The sequence below is a fragment of the Haemaphysalis longicornis genome, unplaced genomic scaffold (genome assembly GCF_048455015.1).
Source record: "Haemaphysalis longicornis isolate Haplotype H1 unplaced genomic scaffold, Haemaphysalis longicornis Haplotype H1 scaffold_3, whole genome shotgun sequence".
NCBI classification, from domain to species: Eukaryota; Metazoa; Arthropoda; class Arachnida; order Ixodida; family Ixodidae; genus Haemaphysalis; species Haemaphysalis longicornis.
The window spans coordinates 176,917,466-176,936,941 of NW_027526335.1; the positions used below are offsets into that span (position 1 = coordinate 176,917,466).

General features: G+C 47.9%; 1 protein-coding gene across 5 annotated transcripts in view; it reads right to left on the minus strand.

Annotated features, from left to right (window-relative positions):
* The window catches only part of LOC144175821 (uncharacterized), a 227,813-nt gene that overhangs the window by 123,356 nt on the left and 84,981 nt on the right, over positions 1–19,476 (minus strand). For all 5 annotated transcript variants that reach the window (XM_077704828.1, XM_077704830.1, XM_077704827.1 and 2 more), the window contains one exon: positions 531–635. In XM_077704828.1, the coding sequence (XP_077560954.1) occupies positions 531–635 (105 nt within the window). The remainder of the gene's footprint in view (positions 1–530; positions 636–19,476) is intronic.

Here is a 19,476-nt window from a genome sequence, read left to right on the forward strand (position 1 = left end):
GGTGTTCTCGTGTGGTTGTACGTGTGGTTGTACCTGCCATGCGCAAAACCGTTGAAGGCTGTCGATCGTTGGCCCTTTTGAGTATAAATCATCGCCCTTCGGCGAGCCGAGTTCCAACAAAGCGTTGCTCTGCTCGTTCGACCGCCCTGCTTTAAGCGCACTAACGGTCTGCTTTTGCTCGGCCCTTCGTCGTTCTCTTCATCTCAAGCGTTCTTTATCATTTTTTCGCATTTGAGCTGCCCATTTTCCGCCATTTCGTGTATCACGGATATCACATTTATGGCCAGTATATTTAACCAATGCTCTGGCAGTAAAAGACAGAGTCAGCTGTAATACAGCAAAAGCCACGTGGCTGGCTTGACTTGTGTCGGCGGAGTTCCCTTTGCATTGATTAGTTAAAATATCAGCGGGCTTTCTTTTGTACTCACACATCTTTTGTTATGAACTGCTTTCCTCGGAGGTCCATTTTAACATTTTATACCATTGGAGACACTGCCAGTATATGTCGAAAAATACTTGTGTTTACTCACGCATCTTAATGCGACTAGAACACTGTGTGGGTTGGTGCTCTGAAGCCGTTCTAGTTGTTCTGCCGCTTTGATGACCTGAACGGTGTCCCCTGGAGACATTGTTTTCTGAAAGCAGTCAAAATAGACAATTTAAGTTCCCAGGAAAATGATGACAGGTATTCTGTTATAGTTCTTACCCAAAGAGCCCTAAAATTACGCTGCTAGAAATCCTGAGTATACATAACTGAAACCCACACAAAGCTCCAGTGGAGGCAGTTATAAGTGATGTACAGAAAACCATGATCTTTTTTCTGAAGGGCGCATTGCCAAGAAAACATTCATATTGTGTTTACTAAACCAATAAATAGTTGCAACAAGTCTAGCAGACATTTTTTAACATTGTGAGGCCAAATAAAGATAATTCAGGATCGTACATGCAAATAGCTTCCACTGTCTGCGGAATGAAGATAAAAAATTCGCCCCAAAATATAGGTGAAACACGTCTATTCCAGGTGCAAAACCGTGCGTTATACCAGCACACGAGGGTACTTCGTACGATGGCGCAGCAGTGACACACATTAACACCAGCCACCTTCATAAATTAAAACGCTGTTCCTTTTAATCTACGATTTTTAGCTGGAGACTTTTGCATGTGACAGTCATTGCGTATTGGCTGAAATGGTTGTGTTTATGATGATTTCAGGTTTAATGGCGCAAGGCCAACAAAGGCAAAGAGCGCCTTGACAATTGTAAATGAGATAAAAAATATTTGTAAAGTATAAAAAGCAAAATATTAAAAATATTCTCATAAAGTTGGTGTATAGGGCCAAATTAAAACATAATGACTATAATAAGAGAAAGGTTGCCTGTATAGGGTCATATTAAAACAGTGAGTGCCGGTACTTAAGCTGTAAAGCCTCTTGTTCCGCCATTATTTTGCGACACGTCATGAGCCTCGTGAGGTTATAGACAGTAAGATATGTGTTTTAAAAAATCTACGTCTGCAAAGTAGCTAAAAACATTTTTGTAAGAGAACATGGGATGGTCTGCGAGACATAATGAAGGGTGCAAGGGAATATTAAATGTGTAAACCTAAGTAAAATGACGTTTCCTTTCAATGCTGCACGTCTTGCATTCAATAGGCACATGAAAGACTGCTGCCTCCCAAATGGATGACACCGTGGCATAGTTGTGTCAGTCAACAGGTATGAATGTGTGATGGGTGTGTGGCCGACTCTAAGGGCCGTGTTCAGGGTCCCTCCTCAACTCGGCTGAGGGGAGCATTCCGCAAGGGGAAATTGATTCCAAGGATCTTCTCGACTGGAGGCTCGAGTGGAGGAAGGACTCAGAATACCAGGGTAAATCAGTATAAGGACACTTCTATTGATCTAGCATGTTTCTCAGAAGGAGGTTCTTCAATTTTAGTTTGAATGCCAGGTAATTTATTGCTTATTTTTTATCCCACTGTTGTTGCCAGTGCTCTCTCAGCTTCCTCCTAACATAAGGTTTGAGTTCTTGATAAGGAACCAGCTTAACGTCTATGGTGTCACGACGTGCAGCAACTGCAGCACTTTGGTCAGCGACTTCATTTCCAGCAATGCCACAGTGCCCCGGAACCCAGCACACTGTGAGAGCAAGCTTCAGACTATAAGCCGAGTACAGAGCTCTTAGAACAGCATTAAAACTTGGGTTTTTACTAGCCTTCAGAGATTAAAGCTTTGTAACAACACTTAGCGAGTCTGTGTATATAACTGAGCTCTTAATTTGGTTTAGGAGAATGTGGTTCAAAGCTAGCAAGATACCATATGCCTCTGCAGTATATATACTTGTGTTCCTATTCATTGTTTTGGACAAAGTGAATAAGGGGCCATTTTCAGCACAAGACGCAGCTGCCTGGTATTTGTCCCTTAGTGACAGAGACTGCTGAGTAATAACAAGGTTTGGCACATTTTTTTTAATATTTCTATGAAAGACATGTCCCACTGAATTTGCAAAACGTCCAGCGGAGCAACCAACTCATGGATGGAGGTGCAGTAAACTTCAGCAAGAGGCACGTTTAGGTCCTTTGAGAGGCGTGACACTGCCAAAGGGAAGCGTGGTGTTATGGATGGTCGATTTTCAAAAAGTTTATTATTAGTGTTATTTTTCATAATTGTGTTGAAGGGTCTTTCTTCATAGAAGTAATCTTCGCAGCACACATCAGAGCTGTGTAAGTGCGCTGGTACTCCAAGGACCACGGATTGGATTCAACGTGAAGGGATGGAATAGGGCTCCTTCGATATGCATCTTTGGCCAAGCGAAGCCCCAATTTGTATACTGGGTGCAACATTTTGAGGGATGTTGTGTTTGGAGACTGGTACACAATACATCTATAGTCAATCCTTGACCTTACTAGGCTATTTAGAAGTGAAAGCAGACACTTTGTGTCACTTCGCCATGACTGCTGCGATAGTGCCTTTAAAACGTTCATCTTTTTCAGGTATTTAGTTTTTAGTAATTTAATATGTGGTATAAATGTGAGTTTGTGGTAAAATAAAATACCAAGAAACTTGTAATTTTTCACCGGTATGGAGTGACCTTTGAATGTAACACAAGGAAGAGGATAGACTTCACGCCGCCTGGAAAATACCACAACAGCAATTTATCAGCATTAAACCTGAACCCGTTCTTGTCAGCCCATAAAACCAGTATGTTGACACTTAATTGTATTTGGCGTTCACATGTACAGCTTAAGACACCGCCTTGAAGGACGCCATTTTCCTGCACGTATATTTTTGAAACAGCACTGCCAACCCTCACTCGAATGGTTCTTTCCGACATGTCGCTAGCGAGGGTGTTCAGCATGTTGCCGGAGATACCAAATGACCAGAGGTCCCTCAAGATTCCGTGCCACCAGGCCGTGTCACAAGCATTTTCCATATCGAAGAAGACTATTATACAACACTGGTTATGGATAAAGGCATCTTTTAGATATGATTCCAACGCAACTAGTTGATCGTCGGTAGATCTCCCCGCCCTGAAGCCAGCCTGGAAGCTCTCGAGAAGACCATTGTACTCTAAGATGTACATGAGTCTCCTATTGATCATCTTCTCGATAAGCTTGCACAAGCAGCTGGTCAGGGCAATGGGTCGATAGCTAGTGGGAGAGAATGAGTTCTTTCCTTCTTTCAAGAACGCTACAGCTATGGCCTCCCTTCAAGACCTTGGAATGTGCCCCGAAAGCCGTATCTTATTGTAAAGGTGAAGGAGTGTTACAAGAGTGTCTGTGTGTAAGTGCTGTATCATTCTATATGTGATATTGTCTGGGCCTGGAGCTGAGGGTTTACACGTGCTCAGAGCAGCCCTCAGGTCATGTAGTGAAAAGAGGTAGTTGTAAAGAGTCTGATTTGTTGTTGCCGCGTAGGGACTTTTTTTGACAAGAGGCTTTATGTTTCAGGAAAGTGTTTGTGTAGTGTGCAGACCTGGACACGTTTTGAAAGTGTTGTGCAAGTGTGTTAGCCTGATCATCAAGTGTGTTCCCTGTTGTGCTGACCAAAGGCAGGCTATGTGTACGTTGTCAGTTAGTTTTACGTATTCGTGTCAATACCTTGCGTGTGTCTGTGTGTGAATTTATGGATGTTTTAAAGGAGAGCCAGCTATCTTGTTTGGCCTCCCGGTGCACGCGCTTTCCCAAAGCCTTTGCCCTTTTGTAAGAAACTATGTTAGCCGACGTGGGGTACCTGCGAAGGACACCCCATGCCTTGATCTGGGCCTGTCGCGCTCGCCTGCAGTCCTCATTCCAACATGGCCTCCTCGGGTAGCGTGGAGCACTGGAGACCTGGGGAATGGCCATTTCGGTGGCTTGGAGGACGTGTGCCATGAGTAGTTGGGTAGCTTATTCAATGTTTAGGTGTGTTACGTATGTGTGGTGTAGTTTGGATGTTTCTGTAAATTACTCCAGTTTGCTCTAGCTTCATTGAACCTGTTATGGAAAGGTGAACTGTTCGAGCCTTTACCCGTGGATGATAACGTGGTTGGGAAGTGGTTACTATTATATGGGTTAGTGCCAACATCCCATTGAAGAGATGGAAAGAGTACGGCAGAGCCAATAGCCAAGTCGAGGTGTGAATAAGTGTTGTGTCCTATGTTGTTGTATCTAGGCTTGTTTTTATTGAATAGGCATGTTTCCGAAGATGTTAGATATTTTTCCTAAGGCGACGTCGGGCATCCGCGCGAGCAGAGCGCCAAAGAAACTTAAGTGCGTTGAGGTCGCCTAAAAGAATGAAGGCGCGGGTAGCTGATCTACCAGGCCCTCAAAATCAGAGCTCGGGATTTGGAGATCAGGTGGAATGTAACAAGAGAAGTGTTATTTGCCTATTGAAAATTATGGTATGAATAGCGACAGCCTCAAAGACGTTCTGCAATTGGACAGTGTGACACGCCAAGATGTACCACCACCATCCCAGGCCTTCCTAAACACCAGGTAACTATACAAAACATTTGTATGCTTGGAATTTAAATGTCTTTCTTGTAGACATAGGACACTTGGCTGATTGGAGTGCAGTATCTCGTACACATTGACAAGATTTTTCAGAAGGCCTCTACAGTTTCACTGAATTTTGTTTTCTTTTCTCAATATTTAGTGTGAGAGCAACTGGAGTGTGTATGTTTGTGTCGTCTTTCGGGGCTGTGACTCTCGTCTTTTTGGCCTTGTCGGGAGGCTTTGGCGTCGGGACACGTTCCTTGCGGTGCACCGCAAACAATAACGGTCCCACATCTATTTCTTCGTCGGACGTCCTCTGAGTGCCTGAGTTATCAGGCTCCTTGGACCGCGCACCCTTTTGGGCGCGCTGGCCCGCAACCGCCGAGGGCTTCGAGAACGCTTAGGATGGCGCAGGTGATGCAGCAAGGGTGGGAGCTGCCGCCGGTGCCTGTTTTCATCTCCTCCGTGCCTTCGCTTATGCTTTGCGCCGGTGGAGAGGAAACTGTGGATGCAGCAGCATCCCCAACCAACGTGGTTGCCACCACAGCCGCTGCTGCCTCAGCGAGTGGTGCGGAGGCGGATTCGGCTGCCTTATAGCGCTTTCCATTGGGCGAACAGGAGCACTTCTAACTGCACCCAAAGTGCTCTCACGAGTTCTGGCGTCTTCCAGTAGTCGGGCAGGAGCAGGGGCGTTGTGTTTCATTGGTCGATGCGGAGCACTTTTTTGGCGCCGAGAGCAGCCGAGAGCAGTTCTCAGTGCTCCGTCGCCAGCGGCGGAGTAACAGGGAACGCCGAGGAAGTCACATGACCTCTTTTGCGTCACTTCTGGTTTTATCCCCGGGTGGCAGGAGGAAAAATTGCGGAATCCAGCAGCCGCGGTAGTCGCTCAGTGCGTACGGCAGCAGCTAAGCGCGGCCGTCTGGACAAGGAATTGCTGCTACTTTTAGATGATGAAAGCACCACAGATTCAAGCGCAAGCTCATCATCGGACAGCAGCAGCAGCGACGACGACGACGATTTGACATTACGAAAGAAGTTGTGGTTTTTTGGCACAGCAACCTCTCGGTTATAATGCGCCAGACGCAGGGTAGAATAGTTATGCAACGGTTAAACGATGTTATTCAAGGTGTTGTGAAGATTAAAAACATTTTAAAAGGACTCAAAGATGAACATAGCTAAAACCGGTGTAGAAGGCCGGTGTCCTCAAAAAATTTGAAAACGTTACTAAAATCCACCAACGGTTCATCACTAAGTAAAAGCGCAGGGTGTAAAGGGATGCAAAAGGTGTATAATGCTTTGAAATGTCTAATGCGTGCTGCTTCAAGGTGTGGGCAGCTTATTAAAACATGGAGTACGGTAAGAGGATCTCCACAGTGGTCACACACGGGTTTCTGTTCTTTCTGGATCAGGAAGCCGTGTGTGAGCACAGTGTGACCTATTCGCAGTCGGCATAAAATAACCTCATAAAAACGATTTCTGTGTCTGCAACTTTTCCATTCAGATAGGTATGGTTTCACTAGGTGTAACACATTTTCAGTCTGTCTGTCCCATTCAGTTTGCCAGTACATTGTAATGGACTTTCTTATGGTGTTCCGAAGGTCCTGGTAAGGAACCTTGGACTTCGTTATTGCACAATGCTTAGTATCGTATGCTGCTCTATCGACAGTTTCATTTTCTGGAATGCCAATGTGGCTTGGTATCCAACAAAAGACGACACTAACCCCTCCCGATGTAAGGCGGCACAGTCGATTTTTTAGCATACCTACAGCCGCATTTTTTGAAGGGACAAGGGAGGTCAAAGCACGTATGGCGCTTAAGGAATCTGTAAAAATCGCCACTTTTTGTAGTCCACTTGCTATTACGTCTTCAATAGCTGAGGTTATACCAAAAACCTCTGCAGTGAAGACACTGCCCTCATCAGCTATCCTCTCAGCTACAGTAACTGCCGACGAGTTTACAAAAGCATAACCAGTATGACCAGCAGTTTTTGAACCATCAGTAAAGTAGTGGCAATAGCTACTGTATTTATCCTTAAGTGCAAGAAATTCTTGGCGCAAAAACTGGTGTGGAAAAGCTTTCTTGTCGTATTTTAACAGTGACAGGTCACATTTGACAGCACTATAGTCCCAAGGGGCTAAAGCATCCGATAAACTCAGAAGAGTTGGCGGGCATATCTTGAATGAGTACAGAGTCATGTACTCCTCCAAACGGAGGGCAAGAGGGCGGACCACTCTTGGTTTGTTCTCATAGAGCTTCTTGTACTTATTTTCAAACAATTCTTCGGCACAAGGATGGTCATTTATGCATGCTATTTTGGCTGCATATACTCCACTTAGGTACGCTCGACGGTACTGCAGAGGCCACTCATTGCACTCAACGTAAAGACTATCAACAGGGGAGGTACGATATGCACCTGAGGCAAGTCTGAGGCCCAAGTTGTGCACTGGATCGAGTGAGGTGAGAACAGATTGGCGAGCTGACCCATAAACAATACAGCCGTAATCAAGACGAGACCGTACAAGTGAGCCATAAATTCTGAGCAAACATGCGCGGTCGGCCCCCCATGACTTGTGCGACAAAATTTTCAATATGTTAAGTGTCCTCATGCAGGTCATTTTGAGTGTCTTTATGTGAGCCCCAAACGTTAATTTGGAGTCATAAATGATGCCCAAGAATTTGTGCTCACTGTGTACTGGAACGAGCATATCCCTGATTTTTATTTCAGGCTTGGCATGAATACCTCGTTTCCGCGCGAAGCACACACATGCACACTTCTCAGGAGAAAAGCGAAAACCGTTTTCATCTGCCCATCGTTGCAACCGATTGACCGTGGTCTGGATTTGTCTTTCACAGACTGATTGGTTACATGATGAAAAGGCAATCTGCAGGTCATCGACGTAAAGGGAGTACATAACTGGTCGAGGAATAACCTTTGCCAAGGAATTTATTTTAATGGCGAAGAGTGTCACACTTAGCACACTGCCCTGAGGTACTCCATTTTCCTGGCTGAAAGAACGGGAGACTGCATTGCCCAGTCTCACAGTAAAGGTTCTTTCTTGAAGAAAATCTTGTACACATGAAAACATTCGCCCTCTGATTCCCATTGCTGCCATATCCTGCAGAATTCCATACCGCCAAGTGGTATCATAAGCCTTAGCCATATCAAAAAAGACAGCAAGGCAAAACTGGTTGTTAACGAAAGCATCTCGTATCATTGTTTCAAGCCGAACAAGGTGGTCAGTTGTAGACCGAAACTGCCGAAAACCACATTGAAACCTGTCTAAGTAACCTGAACGTTCGAGAACAAAGACCAATCTAAAATTGACTATCCGCTCAAATGTCTTGCACAGACAACTGGTCAACGTTATGGGTCGGTAGCTCTATGGACAGTCGGGTGGCTTCCCATCTTTCAGTAACGGAATTACGACAGCCTTTTTCCATGCTTTGGGCAGCCTACCCGTTTTCCAGATTTTATTAAAGAACTTCAGAAGCAGTTCTAAGCAGCTATCATTTAGGTGTTGTAGAAAAGCGTAGTGAATGAGGTCAGGGCCAACAGAAGTAGCCTTGCACTGAGCTAGTGCTCTTTTAAGTTCGTACAATGTAAATTCTTGGTTGTAGTCTTCAGTGTTGTTGCTAGTATTTTTAATCCTGAGCTTTTCAGCACTAGCCTTATGTCTCATGAACTCTTGTGTGTAATTTGTATCGCTAGAAACATCCGAAAAGTGGGCACCTAAAACATCCGCTTGCGTTTGCAACAAATCGTTCCCACCGTCGGTAGAAAAAAGTGGTACCGTAAACCGTCTGTAGATGCCTCTGACTTTGCGTACATGGTCCCAGACTTTTTTTGCGGGAGTGGTAGTGTTTATTGTGCTTACAAAGTTTTGCCACGAGTTTCTTTTTGCTTCTTTTCTGATTTTTCTGGCAGCAGCTCGGGCAGCCTTAAAGCTCAGGCAGTTGTCCATGGTAGGGTACCGTCTGAACACACCCCAGGCCTTGTTTTGCTTTTTCCGAGCTTCGCGACAGGCATCATTCCACCACGGCTTTGGCTGCTTAGGGATTCGGCCAGATGATTGTGGGACGGCTACTTTAGCAGCTTTAACAAGTTCCTCGCAAATGTAGGCATTTGCTTCATCTATGGACATACTGCTCATGTCAACTCCCTCAAAAATGACCAGATCCTTAAATTTTCCCCAGTCTGCTCTCTCGAGCCTCCATCGGGGTGGACAGTTTTTGACGGCTGGAAGTGGCTGCACGTCTCGCAACAAGGCGGGAAAGTGGTCACTTCCGTGTGGATCGTTCACTACCCTCCACTCAAAGTCCATCTCGAGCTCTGGCGACCCAACACAAAGGTCTATCGCAGAAAAGTTTCCCGTACCCGCAGAAAAATATGTCTTGTCTCCATTATTGAACACAAAAAGACTGTTATTCATCAACCACTGTTCGATTTGTTTTCCCCGACTGTCGATTTTGTCACCTCCCCATAGGCAGTGATGGGCATTAAAGTCCCCCATAATAACAAATGCTGCAGGCAGTTGCTCAATAAGATCATCAAGTTCCTGTAATGACACATTATCAGATGGTGGCAGATAAAGTGAGACAACAGTGACCAGTTTGTTGACATAAACTTGTGCTGCAACGGCCTCCAGTGTAGTGTCAAGTTGTATTGACTTTAGAATTGTGCCCTGTGCCACAACCAAAGCCACACCCCCTGAAGCGCGGGTGCTCTCTTCTCTGTCCTTTCTGAGGAGGTGATATCTGCGGAGAATTTTATCGTGTCTTTTTGTTAAATTTGTCTCCTGCAATGCCACCACTTGGGGCTCATATTCATCTAACAACTTGTGTATGTCGTCAATGTTGTGAATTAAACCTCTACAGTTCCAGTGGATGAAGGGAACCGGCATTTTAGTTTTTTGGATGAGGTACAATTACTTTTTTTTTTTTTTACTTTTTGTTAGGTGGTTTCCTTGCAGGAGGTTCACTTCTTGCAGGGATCTTGGATGCGTTCTTCCCAGTACCTTTAGAAGGCACGGGTAGGAGAGATGTTGAGTGTCTTCCAGTGCCCCTTTGGGGCCCTGAAAGGGACGAAGTGGAGGGAACAACGTCCATGGCCTCCTCAGCCGGAGCAGAGAGGGCCGGTGGTTGCACAGCCTCAGGGGCCGGAGCGCGTGCAGTCGGCTGTGGCTGTGCTGGCTGCTGCACGGGGGGAGACTGGGCAAGGGCCAGGTCAGCAGAGCTAAACTGCGTCCCTACCGATGCCCGAGGCGGCCCGGCCCCCCGGCGCGCCACCTCGGCGAAAGTGCCTTTTTGCACAAACGAGAAGCGTCTTCGCGCTTCTTGTATTGACAGACCTTCATTTACCTTGATAGACATTATTTCTTTTTCATTTTGGAATTTCTGGCATTTCCGTGAGTACGCAGGGTGTGGCCCTGCACAATTGACACACTTTACTTCCTGCGCGGCGCAGGAGTTCGCGTGATGATCAGTACTCGCGCACTTGGCGCACGTCTCTTTGCCCCGACAGCTCTGCAGTGTGTGACCAAACCTCTGGCACTTAAAGCACCGGCGTGGGTTTGGGATGTATGGACGGACTCGATGGACTACATAGCCAAGTTTCAGGGATTCAGGAAGCTTGGTGGAGTTGAAAGTCAAGACAAGGTGATTAGTGGGGATGTCAATGTCGTTACGTCGGATCATGATACGCCTGACAGCAGTAACATTTTCCTCTTGCAGGCCCTCTAAGATTTCATCCTCCGTGAGGTCTGCGAGGTCAGGATCTGAAATCACTCCTTGGCATGAGTTTAGGCTTCGGTGAGCCGATACTTTTATAGTTAGGTTTGCTAACCTTTGCATTGCAAACACTGCATCAGCCTGGGCTTTGTTTTCGCATTCAATGAGGATACCTCCAGAGGACATCTTTGTAGCTTTGCATTTACCGCCGAGGACAGCTTCCAGTTCTTTAGCGACTACGAATGGCGAGGCCTTTCGTAGGGGGCACTGGCTGTCGGTGGATTCGATAACCAGAAATCTTGGAAAGCTTTGTTCTTTTAGTTGGAATGGGACCCTTGATACAGGGTAGCTTACTGCGGTGCGAACTCGTTTCCGAGCCCGATCATGAGGAGGTTTTGTCGTAGCCATAAACTAGCAAATAAACATTCAGCAGCCATGCTGGCCACCCACCTCGGAGCCCAACACGGGAACGCAAACTTGCGTTAGCCATACGTGGCCACTATAACCCTGCATAAAGAAACCTAGGGTGGCCATTCACACAGGGTTAACCCTTGCCGCCTGGAAGAGGAGATCGGAAAGCAGAAAAAAATAGAGGACAGGAAAGATGGAGAAAGAAGACAGGAAAGCGAAAGAGTGGAGAGGGGGACAGGAAAGGGCGACTGGCTGATTCCCCCTCGGCCGGGTCAGTCCGGGGGTGCCGTCTACAAGAAGCGAGGGCCAAAGTGGCGTGTTGCCTCCACCAAGGGGCCCTAAGGTCCACAACAACCTCGGTGTCGGCTCAGCCACCAGGATCCCCTTTTCCCTGGACACGGCTAAGCCACGCACAGCCTAAAGCGTGGGTGGGTCCAACCCACATGGGCTCGGGGTCCGCGGTGTCGCCACTACCGTCACCTTGAACGTACAAGGTGCCCCTGCGGGCATTTGACATTACATGAGTTTATGTTCGAGCACCCCGCCAGAGCAGCGAACGAAGGTAGAGTCGTATCTGAAAATGACGGTGGACACTGTTATCGTTCGCAGCTAATTTTTGGGAGACACGATGGTGACCCCTTTATCATGAACATGAACATCCGCTCGGCTTCTTCATTCGTCGCCATGCAGAAGGCAGACACAAAACCACCGGCACGTATCTGGCAAAACTAGCGAGGAATAACTGCGTGCGGACATCGCGAGCGCGCGAAATGCTCCGGGAAGCGAGCGCGTGAAACGTTTGGTCACATGACTCTTGACATCTCGCTCTCCCCTCTTTTCACTGCTCCCGGAGCAGTGCGAATGTTTCATTCGCGGAACGAAAGCACACGTCCCCGTTACTCCCGTGTGCTGCCCTGGCTGCTCGCTGCACTTGCTCCTGTTCGCCCAATGGAATTCGCCATTAGGCAATCCGGAGGGGGGCGGAGGCAGGACCCAGTCCGACTCGTGGTTCTGGGTTCCTGCCGAAACAAGACGCCGCTCCACCCCCCGGCGAGCTGCGTCGGCGTATCTCCCCAGAGGGAAAGAGGCGAACCTCTTCCACCCCTCTGCGAAGGTGATGTTCTCTATTACATTGACATTTATTATTTTTTTCTCCATTCGGAATTTCTCGCAGGCCCGAGAGTATGCCGCGTGCAGTCCCCGGCAGTTAGGACAAGCAAGTGTAGTAGACGGACAGTTGTCAGTGGGGTGGTCCTGTGCAGCGCACTTTGCGCAGGTCCTTCTTCCACGGCAAGAATTAATACCGTGCCCGAACCGCTGGCAATTGAAGCAGCAGCGCAGGTTTTGTATGTAGGGTCGGACTGCACAAAGGATAAATCCTGCATTGATGTGTTCAGGAAGTTTGGATCGGTCGATTGTCAAGATTATGTGCTTCGTTGGGATTATCTTATCTCTTCGGATAGTGATGCGTCTCACCCCCGTAACACCCTGCTCCCTCAGCCCTTCAAGCAGGTCGGCATCAGTTTCGGTCTGAAGGTCTGGCTCAGATATCACACCCTGGGAGCTGTTCAGGCTCCGATGGGGTGTGACCCTGTGGTCCAGATCGAGTATGCGGGTTTGGGAAAGGAGGTTGTCGGCCTGTTTTTCTGTGTTGATCTCAACAAGGATTTCCCCCGTCTTCAGTTTTTTAGCCTCTTACTTATCACCAAGAGTGCTGTGCAGAAACTTTGAAATCACGAATACAGACATCGACGCTACAAGTCTTCCTGAGTCAGCTGACTCAATCACCATGCAACGAGAATAATTATCGGGGTTGGAAAAGATGGTTGTTGGGAGGCGTGAAAAGATGCTTCGGTGCGGCCCCTTTTCAGGGACCGATCACGTTTGGTGGGGGGGGGGTTTAAAATACCATATGGCATAGTATAAAAGCAGGGGACGGGGGTACTTTCTTCGTCAGCCTTACCCTGATAGCTGAAGAGGTCCCGGAGCTCCCTGCCTGGTAAACATGCCGGGAGCCCATCCGCCGGAGCTTGACCTTTGCTCCGACGGCCACCGTTTGTGGTTTCTGGCCTTCACCTTACAACTCGTAGCCACGGTAGATTACAGCAAGAGTATGGGGCTCGGGGTCCGCGGTTTCGGCAACACCGTCACCAAGATAACTCAAGGTGCCCCGTGCCGGGAGACATTCATGACCTCAACCGCGGTTTCTGAGGTTGAAAGAGCGTCAGGATTAGAGTTTGTGGTAGAGGCCGTAGCCTCAGCACCGGGCACGGCAGGAACAGCAGTACCCCTAGCAGCAGCCTTCCGCTATTGCACAGGTGGCTGAGACGAGGCCAAGTCAATATCGCTGACCTGGACAGAAGTCGTGCTGAAGGTGTTTGGCCCAGCACTAGGTCGGAGTGCAGCAGCAGAAGCCATAGTAGCGACGTTCTGCCGCTGAGTGAGGGGCTGCGACGGGACCAGGTCAGCCTGACGGTACTGGGTAACCGCATCTACCAGACGACGCTGCACCCCCGGCGAGCTACGTCTGCTTAACTTTTCCCCGATAGCAAGCCACGCTTTACGTGTGCATGTGGGAATGTTAGGTTCTCAATAACTTTCAGTTGGATGATGTATTTTTCTTTTTTGAATGATGGACATGCACGTGAGAAGGTAGAGTGTCGTCCACTGCAGTTTGCGCATTTCACTTGTTGCTTGTTACAATCGCCACTGGTGTGGTCAGTGCTTGCGCAGTGAGCACAGAAGGATCCGCCTCGGCATGATAGAGTTCCATGGCTATACTTCTGTCACTTGAAACATCTTCGCGGATTAGGTATGTATGGACCCACTGCACAGAAAAGAAATGCAGCATGGACCGATTCGGGAAGTGTTGTATGGTTGAAGGTTAAAACAATGTGCTTAGTTCGGATGTCCTCATCGGCGCGACGCCGAGTTATCCTCCGGACAGCGTTACGCCTTGGTCTTTAAGCCCTTTGAGGAGATCGTCTCCACTCTCATGAAGTAGTTCTCGTTTAAATATGACGCTTTGGGTTGTGTTTAGGCTACGATGTGGCGTGACTGTCCCTTTTAGTTGAGCCAGGGTGTCCTGTTTCAGGAGGTTTTCAGTTTCGTTTTTTGTACTTCTACCAGCGTGTCACCTGAGGCAAGTTTTTTTGAATGGTAGTCTTTCCCAACAATTTTCTCGAGGCATTTTGCAATGAGTAACACCGATTTTGTGCTAGAGGTGCATTTTCTTCTTTGCAGTGTACCACAACGTATTTGTTAAAGGTTTCGACAGGTGGAGCTGCCATGATGCTAATTACTTCGGTGCGGGCCCTTATCACGGCCCGAGAAGTTTCTGTTGTTGTGGAAAAAAAGCCCTAAATGCATGGTGTACATTCGGTAGCAAGGCCGGCCACCCAAAACCAAACCCAACAAGGAAACATGACTTCACACGCTAGCCGTACCTTGCCACTATAATACTTTGCTCAGAAGTGAAAGTGACGTCTTTGCACAAGATTAACCTTCACCGCCTGGAAAAGCCTAGAAATAAGGAAAAATGAGATGACAGGCCAAGGTTAGGAAAGAAAACAGGAAACAGAAAGTGTTGAGAGAACAGGAAAAGGCGACTTTCTGATTCCACCCTTGGCTGGTCAGACCGGACACACTGTCTGTGAGAAGCGGGGGCCAAAGTAGAGTGTTGTCATTGCCAGGGGGCCGTAAAGGTTCAAAACAATCCTAGCTTTGACTCAGCCACCGGGATGCCCTTGTCCCCAGACGCGGCTAAGCCCCGCACAGCCAGGGCGAGGGTGGGTCCAACTCACATGTGCTCGGGTCCATGGTGTTGCAAATACCAAATGCCCACAGATGTAGGTATTTAGGTCTTAAAATGTATTGAGGTCTGTTTGTCGATAGCGACCTTTCTTGGAATTCCCACTTAGCTTATGTGTGTAAGAAAATTCGGGCTGTACCACCTTTGTTGTACAAATTAAGAACATTTATTGCATTTTCGCTGCGAAAAGTTATTGTTTATTCCCTTTGTGATAGTTTGCTTAGGTACGGTATTTCAGTAGGTCACTGTGCTTTACGTTGGAAAGAGACTTGTGTATTGAAAAAGATGACAAAGTATTCAAAACATTGATGTTACCCGATTTTACCTCGCTCCTAAACGAAACTTATTTTAAAACATTTTGGGACTAACACATTCAAAACTTGTTCACTCCTGCTCGGTCCCTGAGGCCGAAGCAACGTTATGCAATTTCTCGTTGTTCCACAAGGTACGGGAAAAGAACACGTCATTATTATGCTCCAGCTATATTTAACACTTTGCCATCTGACTTTTTTGCGCATGCTTCGAAATATAAACTGAAAAAAGCTTTACTTACGGCGCATGCGTTAGAGCTTTCCAGAGAATTTGTGAATACCGCATGGTTATCTGTTCTTGTTTGGTACTCCGTGCTGTTATAAATATATACTTTTTTTTAATGCTTGTCGCCTGCCAGGCTCTGCCAGACAAGCCCGTTGCGGCTTAGGTAGGCCTGATTATGTACATTACTTTTGTTTGAATAATAAACATTATTATATTATTATATTAAACATTATTATATTCGGGCCCAGAGACCATGGTGGCGCAACGCACCATACATCTTGACTAGTCAAGGTGCCCCCTGCGCGGATGAAATTGTTGTGTCTCACATCCGGAAGCGCCATACAAGATTCCTGCAGGTACGCATAAACTACTCCAAAAACTATCTCCTAACAACTTTGGAAGACTGGTGCAGGATGGTATTTTCGAAAGCGGAAGTGTGCACGACAGGGTTAAGCCGGAAAAACAAAGACCTTTTTGCTGAATGTTGACACAAACCCTGGTTTGTGTTCGTAAGTGCTGCACTTTTCAATGAGTGCGGAGAAACAATCTCGTTACCTCAAAACACTCCCCTGATACACTTAACTTCATTTGGTGCCACGTATTCATTGGCTCTTTCACCCGCTACAATTCTACGATGGGTAAAAGTAAAATGTTTTCGCTCTAAAAAATAAACTAATCCACCTAAATTATTCTAAGCATACAACGGCATCGCCATTTTTTTCTAGCGTTATAATATTAAAGGTTCCCCGCTTTACGCTTCCATTTAGTGGAGATTGCAAAAACAGGATTCAATTGAACCACGGCATGAGGACTCATGAGTAAGTGTAAGCTTGATTGTGTAAGTGAAACCGCCCATTTGACATTACGCAAGAGCTAGTCGGGAGTATTTGCGCTGTGTTACTTGGCTAGTCGTCTGTCGGTTGCCATGTTGTGGCAGTGTTGGTTTGTGTTAGTGCGTGATGTCGCTAAAAAGGGGCGTTAAGAAAGTGTTATTTAAACAGCAAACCTTGACTTGTAATTTAAAACCAGATGATGGAGAGATGATCAGTTGGCTTATATATAGAAGCCTCAGTGACTCTTGGTGAGGTCCCGAGCATAGCAATAAAAATGTGCATATAAGGAGGAGAAATTGCAGGCATAACATGCATATACACGTCAGCCCATTTAAAACACCACCACCACCGGCCCCTGGACAGTTGAGAACTACCCAACGCAAAATATTCTTTTTTTAGTTCCCTTCACCATTCTCTAGAACTATACCACAATAAATACTACCCTGTAAAAATACCATCAAAGTACCGGATATGTATCCGCTAATCTTGCTGCTGCAACACGTTCTGTATCACGTATTACTGGACATTCAGCATAAATCAGAGACCCACAAAAAAGTTTAGTATCAAAGATTGACCGAATATACTTCTTTTAAGAAGTCTACGGTACTTGGCCGTGTTGTACGGAGTTAGTTCTGTACTCCCAACTAAGAAAAGTGTTTCGGGTCAGGAAACTAGAGCATGGTCGTTTACCTGCGCTAGAGAACATGATCATGACGCCAGAGTACGGAAGGTGGTCTTGTAACGTATGTGGCGACCACTGCGCACAAACCTGCGCAGCCTCCGTCTTGTCACTGTTTAGCCCAGCGTGACACGGCCACTCGCTGCAACACGTTTCCGATAAGGGACAGCGACACCGCAGTTTCGGCGGAGGCTTACGTCACCACTGGGGTCGATAAAACCCAAGCCGCTAAGCTCGAGATTATGATTGTTCCTCTAACCTTTCGAGCGCAGGCCGGCATGCTTGCCCCGCTGCTGCTTTCACGTTAATAAAGTTGTTTTACGTTGGGATGCTGCCTTCTACCGACGCGGCACCCCACATCTGGTGACCCGGACGTGATGTGGGGTGCCGCGTAAAACATAACTGTGTGCTGTGTTGGGCTTCAGGAGATCGAGCGTTTCCACCGACAGTTCAAGGCAGCCATTATGTGCCCCCCGGACTCGACCTGGCTCGAGGCCATCCCTGCCGTCATCCTCGTTTTCGCGCCACCTTCAAGCCGGACATCCACGCTACACCAGCAGAGCTCGTCTACGGGGAACCACTCCGTCTCCCAGGTGAATTTCTCGCAGCTCTGCCATCCAGCACTATGCCGTCAGACCCCACCGACTTCGTCGCCCGGCTCCGACGCACCATCGCCACCTTACGCCCGTCACCTGCAGCCCAACACAGCAAGCCTACACCTTTTGTGTTCAAGGAGCTAGCATCGTGCACGCACGCTTTCCTCCGCGACGACACCGTCCGCCGGCCTTTCCAGCCACCCTATAGCGGACCCCACCTAGTCGTTCGTCGCGACGACAAGAACTTCACACTGCGCCTGCACGCGAACGACGTCCGCGTCTCGATTGACTGACTCAAGCTCGCATACATCGCTGCGAACGAACCGGGCAGCGCCACTCCTCCCACAGGCACCCTTCCACAGCCGCCGACGTCGCAGCCCGCTCCTTTCACGACACGCTCTGGACGTCTGCTACGCCTCCCAGATATTTACAGACCCTGAGGGCTCTGTACTCCGCGGGGGGGGAGGGGGGTGATCTGGCGACCACTGCGCACAAACCTGCGCAGCCTCCGTCTCGTCACTGTTTAGCCCAGCGTGACACGGCCACTCGCTGCAACACGTTTCCGATAAGGGACAGCGACACCGCAGTTTAGCTGGAGGCTTACGTCACCACTGGGGTCGATAAAACCCAAGCCGCTAAGCTCGAGATTATGATTGTTCCTCTAACTTTTCGAGCGCAGGCCGGCATGCTTGCCCCGCTGCTGCTTTCACGTTAATAAACAGTTATGTTTTACGTTGGGATGCTGCCTTCTACCGACGCGGCACCCCACACGTATATGCAGAACATGACTGTTTCCCCAGGTCGAAGAACGTGGTTGTAAAACAAGACCACGCAAGATGGCCGTTTCACCAGACTACGAGAATCGGTCGTATAGTGTAACGGAACATGACTACATGACGCCCTGGTCCATCAGTCCTGTAAGCAAATCCTCATTTGTGTGGTGAAGCAGTTCCCTCTCAGGCTACGTGTTGTATTCAGGCTACGAGGTGGTGTTACTGTTACTTTGATTTCAGCCAGGGTGTCTTGCTTTAGTAGGTTCTGACTGATACTTTCGTTACACTTCTTCCCGCAGATCACCAGAGGCTAGTTGCTTTGCTTGTTAATCCCCGCCGACAACGCTTTCAAGGCACTTTGCAATGAGGAAAACAGATTTTTAGCAAGCACTGCATTTTTTTAAGAGTGGATTACGAGGTATTTTGTGAAAGTTTCAGCTTGGGAGTCTGGTTTCTGTTGAGTTATGTCGGTGCGGTTTCTTTTAGAAGGCCGATCAGTTTTTTTGGGGGGGAGGGGATAGAAAAAGCAAATTCAGCGGCACAGCCGGTCGCCCACCACCGAAGCCATATGAGCATGGAATCAATTCAGCGACCGAGCCGGTCGCCCTCCACCGAGTCCAACAAAGGAACGTGACATTAAAGTACACGCTAACCATTACCCTGCCGCTATAACCCTATACCTGGTACCAAGGTTGATATCCTTGCACAAGGTTAACCCTTGCCACCAAGAAAAATGTAAAAATGAGGAAGGAAAGAGATGACAGGACCGGGGTAGGAGAGGAGATAAGAAAGTGAAAGAACGGAGAGAAAGCGGAAAAGGCGACTGGCTGATGCCCCCAGGGGCGGGTCAGACTGGGGGTACCGTCTGCGAGAAGCGGGGCCGAAGTGGCGTGTTGCCGCTGCTGGGGGGCCGTAAAGGTTCAAAACAACCCCAACTTTGGCTCAGCCACCAGGTTCCCCTTTTCCCCGGACACAGCAAAGCCACGCACAGCCGGGACGTGGGTGGTTTCAACCCACATGTTCTCGGATCCGTGGGGTTGCAAGACACAGAGTACCCACGGTAGTAGGCACCCCTGCGGACCTCGGGACCGTGGTGGAGCTACTCCCCAAAACACCTCGAGTACACAATGTGCCCCCA